Source organism: Acomys minous, assembly GCF_964271855.1.
Source record: "Acomys minous genome assembly, chromosome: 7".
Classification (NCBI taxonomy): Eukaryota; Metazoa; Chordata; class Mammalia; order Rodentia; family Muridae; genus Acomys; species Acomys minous.
Window position 1 is genome coordinate 68,347,406 of NC_140488.1, and position 8,079 is coordinate 68,355,484.

Below are 8,079 nucleotides of genomic sequence, written 5' to 3' on the forward strand. Positions count from 1 at the left end.
AGAGATTAAGAGCACTGGCTGCTCTTCCAGCGGTCCTGAGTTCAATTCCCAGCAACCACATGGTGGCTCCCAACCATCTGTAATAGGATCCGATGCCCTTTTCTGGTGCACATGAAGACAGTGTACTCATATACATAATAAATACATTTTTTAAAATCTTAACAAATTATAACAATACCACATTCCATAATAATGATTTGAATATTTCCTCTCAATCTGATCTTATAATTTAAGTATTGTCATTACAGTACAATTTAGCATTATTGGTTCTCAATATTTAGTTTGGATTCAGTTAAGTAACACGTTCCTTAAGAAAAGTAACATTTATTATGGAATATGTGGTGATAGGATTTTTTTAGGAGATAGTAAGAAGATAGTGTATTGTAAAGCAAACAATAAACTTAGTAATATATCAGCCAGCAAAGAATACAAAACTAGTGTTGCTTTTCATCTACTTTGATTTATTTTGTTTCATTTCAGCATGAAATTGGCCATACTGTTTAATTGGCATCCCATAGATTTATGAAGAACGAGGATAGAATTGTCTTCATTTTTTTGAAATCTCTATTTGAGCTTTCAGTATGCAATGGTCCTCAGTTTTGCGTAGTGAAACACCCTTCTTTACTGAGTCTATGAGGACACTTCCTTCTTTAGTGAAAATTGGTCGTTGATTTGGATCAGTGTTCACTGAGTTTTCTGCATACTGTATCACGGATAAAGCCTGAGGGCTTGGGATGCTAGATGGTGCTGGCTTTTGGAATGAAAATAGTGATTGTATAGTAAAAGATTTTGTTGCATTCAAACTAGAAGATTGTTTTGATGGTGGAACCAGATTTTCTGTCGGTTGTTCAATGCAAGTCTTCTCTACTGAATACATGGAAAATCTTGAAGACTGTTTTTCAGAACGCTTTGGAGAAATTGAACGTGTTGGTGTATAAATAGATGAATATCTTCCTGATGACACTGAAGATGTTGATTGTGAAAACGATTCAGATAGTGAAACTGAACTTTGGTAAGTTTCTAGACGTGAATATCTTGGCAATGCTGCATTTGATAAGTTTGAACAGGTTGAATCAGTATACCTTGTTGATGAGTCCTGTGAGCTTGATGGTGATAGAACTAAAGGTCTTTGTGATCTTGAAGCTGAAAACTTTGGTGATTTTGAAAATGAGGCCTTTGGATGTGGATAAGCAAAAGACAATGGTGACTGTATAAAGGAAGCATGGGCAAGTAGGTCAGCACTTTTATCCTTCTCTTCAATTCTTTGTAGGGGTGCTGGAGAAGCAGGCAGAGGTGGCGGTGGCAACATTTCATTTTCGCTATCGTCATTCAGAAGATCGTCTTCTAGCATTCCACAGCAATCAGGAGGTGGAGGTGGAAATTCGAAGTCATCATCATCTTTGTCAATAGTTTGAATATCTACCTCTGGGCTAGTCTGGAGGAAAGTGTGAAGATGTGTGTCAGGTGAAGTTTTCGAAACCGGTGATGGAAACTGCATTTTGAAGGCAAAGTGTTCTTTCTTTGAATCTCTTAACATAGACAACCAGTTAGGTGGTAATGGAGGTGGTGAAGCAGGTGCTGTTGGACTCACAAATGCCTCTATCTTAGGACGACTTTGAATTCGAGGTTGTGGTTTCATTTCCCCCTTTCCAATTCCGTATCTGACATATGGTTCTGAAATTTTCTGGAAATTGAACTCTTTCCTCGGTGGGCGTGTAGGGCTGACTATTACTTTTTCTACTGCTTTTGTTAAGACTTTACTTATTTCATTAATTGGATAGGTGGAGAATCCAGAACATTCTACTGATGGTTTCATCTGTGAACTAGGTTTCTCTAGGCAAGTGGGTGGAACACGTCCCACAGTAATGTCTTTTCCCCTCAGAGTAATTTGAGGCACATTTTTTACTTCAATGGGATGATCTACATGTTTGTTCTTTTTCCTGAATCTTTCTTGCACTTGTTCGTTAACTCCAGCTCTAACCTTTTCTTTGTGAGTTTTTGAGTAGTATGATTGATTAGCAGAAACCACTAATCCTGGATCACTGTCTATACAGTAAGGAATCATTACATCATGTTCATTATCTTGGCAATATGGAATCATTGAATCATCTTTACTATCTTGGCTGTACGGAATCCTTAAGCTTTCTTTGTCTTCTTGGAATTTAGGAACCACTAAAACTTGTGGACCATTTTGATGAGAAGGAGTAAACATATAAAGAGGTACTGTCTGCACACTAACATCATGGGTTTCACATACTTTAGCGGGTAATGAAGCCGATGGATAATCTAGATCTGTTTGAATTGATGCACTGTGAGAAGACATCGATTTTGTAGCTTGAAAAAAAGGTTCTTTTTGTGTGTTCTTTGTAGAGATGGTATTATTTACCTGGGTTACACAATGTTGTAAACAGGAATATCTGCAACAGACCAAATCAACCTCTTTGGATAATGCCCCAAGTATCCCTTCAGCATGCTTATTTAAGTTATCTACTTGTGTAGCTATGTTATTTAAGGACACATGGATTCCGCGAACTAACTCATCTTGAACATTTTGATTCCGCCTCACTTTACTTGGATCATCACCGTCTTTCTCTTCATTTAACGACATATCTGTATTAAAAATGTTGGGAGGTACACTCCCACCTTACCTTCTTTTAACCATCAGCACGCTTTCTCAGATCTGCTGAGGTGTTTGAAGACATAAGAGCCTTGCCAGCAATGTCTATTTGTAGTAGAGGCTGCTTGCTCTCAATTGAGGCCAAGAGCTTTCTGCCTTCAGATTTTCAGCAGTAGTAACCTGGCAACACTGCATCATAGTAGAAATTTCTGGTTAAGTCATGAGTGATGGAACAATGCCTTCTGGTTTCAGCAACACCCATCCCTCTGCCATATTTTCTGTTGAGGCTAGTTATAAGAAGGTATTAAAGCTACCCCAGAAAGAAAAGCTTAGGTTATCCCCTGGTCTCTTGGTGTTAGTATAATACAAAGTATGAAGTCTAAACTGTTTTCTGTGGTTCCATATATACTGGCATGAGTTTAAATTATGTCTGTCTCCTTGTGGTTCTTACACTTGACCAGAGATATCTTGCCTTACCTCTGAGTAGGGTAGTTTCCTCCACTATGTTCTTCATGCACAAACTTATGAGTTATCTTTGTCTTTTTAAATAAAAATAGAATTATTTTATTTTACGTTCACTTAAAATTACTTTCTGGAACTATAATTTTTCATGTTAAGGAAAGTACTTCAATGTAGAGAAGAAACAACTTTAGTACATTTAATCTTGAAGCAACAGAGAATCCAACTCTCTTCTTTCCTGGAAACAGTTGGAATTAAACCACAGAACTAGTCACAAATGTCACTAGAAAAAGAGATAAATTATTGGGTTTTTTTAGTGATAAAACTATTAAATATAAGACAAAGCTCTAGAAAACATTTTGTAATGAAATGCATTTATAATCAATTAGATTCATTAAAGGTTATGGGGTAACCTGATGAAACAATTCCCTTCAGCTTTTTTGAAAAGTAGTACACAAAGCAGTGGGTTTCATCACAACACTTTACACTTCTTTGTCAAGTACTGTAGTTAGCGTTATCTTTAATAATTCACCACCAGGCTCCTTTCCACTCATCCAGACTGCTTGCTTTACCCCTAAATATATAGCTAATATATCCCACTTTTTTCACTGACCGTTACTGTTACTCATGTCCCTACTTGTAGAGGAATATTAATTCACCAACATGGCTGCTCTGGCAAAGGCTCACATCCAAAGATCTTCCCAGTCTATATGATCCTGCTGGAATGCAGACACACCCTTACTTAGTACACACCTTTAATCCCAAAGAATGAAGGTAAGTTTAGTTTATAGAAGAAAGCAGCCATGTTTAAAAGTGATTGCCTATGAGAGGCAGACAAAGTAATGAATCAGAGAAATATTTGACAGAGTAAGTCAGAAGTAGGATATGCCCAACTCTCACAAGAATAGTACAGGATAGAGAGGAGATTTTTTTGTTTTGTTTTTTTGTTTTGTTTTTGATTTTACCAAGAGTTGATTACCAGGATAGTTTTACAGAGAAAGGTCAAGTTTGCAGAGCAAACAAGATAGACACAAATAAAGAATGAGCCAGGTGAGAAAGAGCCAGAAGATTAAAACATATTGATAGATTCAGTTTGAGGCCAAGCAGAACAATCCAATCAGAAGCCAAGAGAACCAAGTTTGAATCAATCAGCTTGGAGAGGAGTTTAGGCCACAACATCTGAATTGGACGAGCAAGTGAGAGTTAAGAAAGAGCTAGAAAGTCTTGGGAATGGCTCGTCCTCTCATCTGAGAAAATGAAAACAACATTTACACCCAGTAGCATGGCTAAATCTGTTTATCTGGTTTTTCTGATATTGTTTTATCTTTGTTCGATCTATTCTCTATCACCCTACATGCTTGCATCTATAGCTCATCTCATCATGGTCTAAATGTTTTGTTGTTGTTTATTTGTTTTTAATACACCGGTCTACTGAGATTACGCATCTGATAAAGGTACTTACTTCCAAGTTTGATAACCTGAGTGCAATTCTTGGAATCCACTTGAAGGAAAGAAAGAACAGACTCTTGTAACTTGTACTTTAGCCTCATGATCATGATGGGATATGCAAACACACAGAGACATATGTCTCATTTCCAGGGATAGGGACTGATAATGAACTTCATATCCAGAAAAGACAGAAGATTGACCTGCAAATAAAGGGAAAGCAACAGGCTTAAACTTTGGGATGTGAGGTGTCCTCAGGCTGAGGGTCTGCTTATAGGAACTTAGGGTTGGGTTTTTGTTTTAACTCAAAGGATAAGATCATTTTTCCTAGTCAAAATCACATTTTTGTAATGTGAAGCTTTAAGTCTTTGCCATGTGAATGGGTTGCTGGTCCTCTGTCTCCCTCTAATAATGTGTGGACATGCCTATAGATGCTTTTGTTTAAGTATTATTATAGCCCTGCTTTTATTAAGGCTTAAGCTTTGAGTAAAATGTTCCCCGACCATAATGCCCTCCTCCTCTATGAGGCTACTCCTCAGATTACAGCAATGACAGGTCTTCACTAAGTGACTAAGCATTCACACTGCCTGAGAACATGTAGTGGATGTGGCTTGTACTCTTGACCCCACTGCTTGAGAAACTTCTTTGAGCAGATGGGGTTAGGTATATTGGCAGTTTCTCTTCAAAGTTCTACGTTTTCACTTGTAAATACCTCTCTTGAGGCTCAGGTACTATGATATGAACCTGAGGGCCTTGGTCCTGTGTGACACCCACAGTGGAGGAAGCACTTGGCTCTTCTGGGCCCCAGGTACCAGCATTTTCATTTTCTCTGGCCTAGGCATTCCCAGATGCTTTTTCTGGTGGTTCTTGATTGGGAGAGGCTTCTAACAGGGCACTGGGACTGAGTGTGAACCTTCCTTCTTCAATCCTTGGGAGGCTGTTGGGCTTATTCCCAGAGGCAAGTCTGGGATTTGGAGGGGTTTTGGGTGGTGGAGGCCTACTAGGTGGTGCTTATGTCCTCTGAATAGAAACTCCTTTTTTTTCATCTGTTACACTTCTTCAATCGAGTGTAGTGTGGACGACTACTTCATGGGGAGATGGCTGCTCCATCAGGGTCTAGTGCCTTCACAGAGATGGAACTGAGGAACACAGAGCAATATCCTCCTGAGACTTTACCTCCTCAGCTTTAGAAAAGGGTGGGGCCTAGGTGGGGCCATTGCATGCTGGTAGATGCGTTTCTGTCTCTGAAGAGCTTGCTTCAGACTAGTCTTCATCTACTTCTACCTCTTTGAAGGACTCTTTGCTCTCACAGCTATACTCTCCCTCTGCTGCATCAGAAGCCAGCTCTTTCTTGATTGCTGAGCTAGACTCATTCTCACTGGTCACAGAAAGGGCTGAAGGGCTGGTAGGCAAGGTCCCAGGGCTGGAGGCTGTAGAGGTTCGAATTCTGGGAAAGATAATTAAGGAACACCTGCTGCTGATTCACTGTCTCTTTGCCACAGAGACTTGGTTGGAAGGATACTTCTCCAGTTTGCTTATTATTTTGTAGAGACTGTGCTTCAGCTAGAGCCAGGAAGAGAGCAGAGGTGCTAGCCAAATGGGAGTCCATAGCTACTCTCTCCCTAGTGATCTTTCCCAATCAAAAACTCCTGATTCTTCTATGGTGATCCAGAAATAAGATTCATTTAAGTTTTTGAGGTTTTAAAGCAAATACCAAATACTGACGTTCAAACTGGAAAGTCTTTTACTTTCAATATAATTAGTACAGTTGTTTTTGTATACTAGCAAATATCTTTCATGAAGATTCTGGCTCCTTCCCTTTCCCCTATTGATCCTGTGTAGATATTGACTCTGCCTTCTGTCCATCTCTCCTTGTAAAGTCTTCTGGGAACAAGACACTGTCCACTCATAGGGCTTGCTTTCATTTCTCATCTACTTATATGCCTCTAACTCTCTTTTATGCCAAAAACCACAAATAAAAGTGTGTGTGTGTGTGTGTGTGTGTGTGTGTGTGTGTGTGTGTGTGTCTGTGTGTCTGTGTGCCTGAATGTCTGTATAACTTGGAGTAAGACAGATCCAGACTACATACTTGTTCTTCAAAATGAAAAGTGAAGACTAATGACCAAGAAACAAAGGGTTTCATGCTGGCACAAAATATCTATTTTTTGAAGAGTACTTCAGTGATGGTTGAGGCTGTTGTTGGCTAGAAGTAAGCAAAACACATTCCAAAAGTTTCACTCCTACTGATGGAATTAGGAGACAGAAACTTTTCAGGTAGTTAACAGGTGGACCTAGAGAGGAACAGCTCTGCTTTTTGTCCTTGACAAGCAGATCTTTTGTGGCTATAAGGGTCTCTAATCTGATCAGCATTTCTGTCTTGGACAGAGGCCAAATGCACTAGATTGTGTCCTTGTTATTTTTTATTATTTATTATTTTTCTTTTGCACAACAATCTAATAAACACAGCTATCTGGAAGCTGTGTATGATCAATGACCTCATTGGTTGGTTGTTGAATGTGTGTGCCAGAACCTCAGCCTAGTTACTGGTATAGAGGGGCACATTGACACTTCAAGGGTACATATGGCTGGGTGAATTTCAATGACCAAATCACTTCCTCCATATCATCCTGGTCATTTCAAAGATCAATTTACTTTCATAGGAAAAAAGCCTATTTAACTATGAAATGAAAACCTCTCAGTAGCTATCCCTCTTTGGGACCTCATCCTGTTGTATATGGGAATCTTAATTTTTCAGTCAACCTTCTCTTAGGACCCCTCATGCCATGTGAAGCTTTGCTCGCTTTGTCTTTGCGATACATCCTCCTTAAATAAAACATTTCTCCCAATACAAAACTCCTTAAATTTATCATTTTTAATACCCATGTTTTAAGTTCTTGAGACAAAGAACCACTGACTCAATTGAAACTTTAGTAACCATGAACATCTGGCATTTTAAGCCAACTAAGACCAAAAAATCTCTATGATTCTCAAGGATCTCTAATTCCTCCAATACCTATACACTCTAATACAGATGAGAATGAAAATAAGTCAAGTGAATTTTCTGTAAGGAAAACTATGGAAGCCTAGCATGGCTGCCATTCTGAGTGGCTCTACCCAGCAGCTGATGGAAGCACATGCAGAGATCCGCAGTCTAACATGGGCTGGAACACAGGGAGTCTTTGAGAAGAGTGAAGGAGGAGGATGGAGGACTCACAAGGTACAGGAGCTTCACAGGAGGACCGACATAGCAAATTTACCAAGGCCTAGAACAGCCTGTGGAGACTGAAGCACCAACCAAGGACCATGCAAGGACTAGACCTGGACCCCCTGCGCAGATGTAGTCAATGGTCACTTCTGTCATCATGTGGGTACCCTAGTAAGGGAAATGGGGCCTGGCTCAGACATGGACTCTGATGCCTGCTTCTTTTTCTCTTCAAATGAGAAAAAAGTAGGAGAAGCATAGGAGTCTAGTGGGAAAAGTGTGGGTAAGGAGAAAAGGACCTGGAGGTGACAGGAGCTCCATAAGAAGACCATCAGAGCCAGCTAACCAGGGCCCC

At 39.6% G+C, this 8,079-nt stretch overlaps 1 protein-coding gene across 1 annotated transcript; it reads right to left on the reverse strand.

Moving 5' to 3' along the window:
* Positions 1 to 473: 473 nt before the first annotated feature.
* LOC311602573 (uncharacterized protein) lies at positions 474 to 2,746 on the reverse strand. The gene is made up of 2 exons (XM_084790834.1): positions 2,649 to 2,746; positions 474 to 2,417 (listed from the first exon to the last, which is right to left on the reverse strand). The coding sequence occupies exons 1-2, from the start codon at positions 2,660 to 2,662 to the stop codon at positions 548 to 550; spliced, it is 1,884 nt and encodes a 627-aa protein (XP_084646960.1). The 5' UTR covers positions 2,663 to 2,746; the 3' UTR covers positions 474 to 547.
* Positions 2,747 to 8,079: the final 5,333 nt, after the last annotated feature.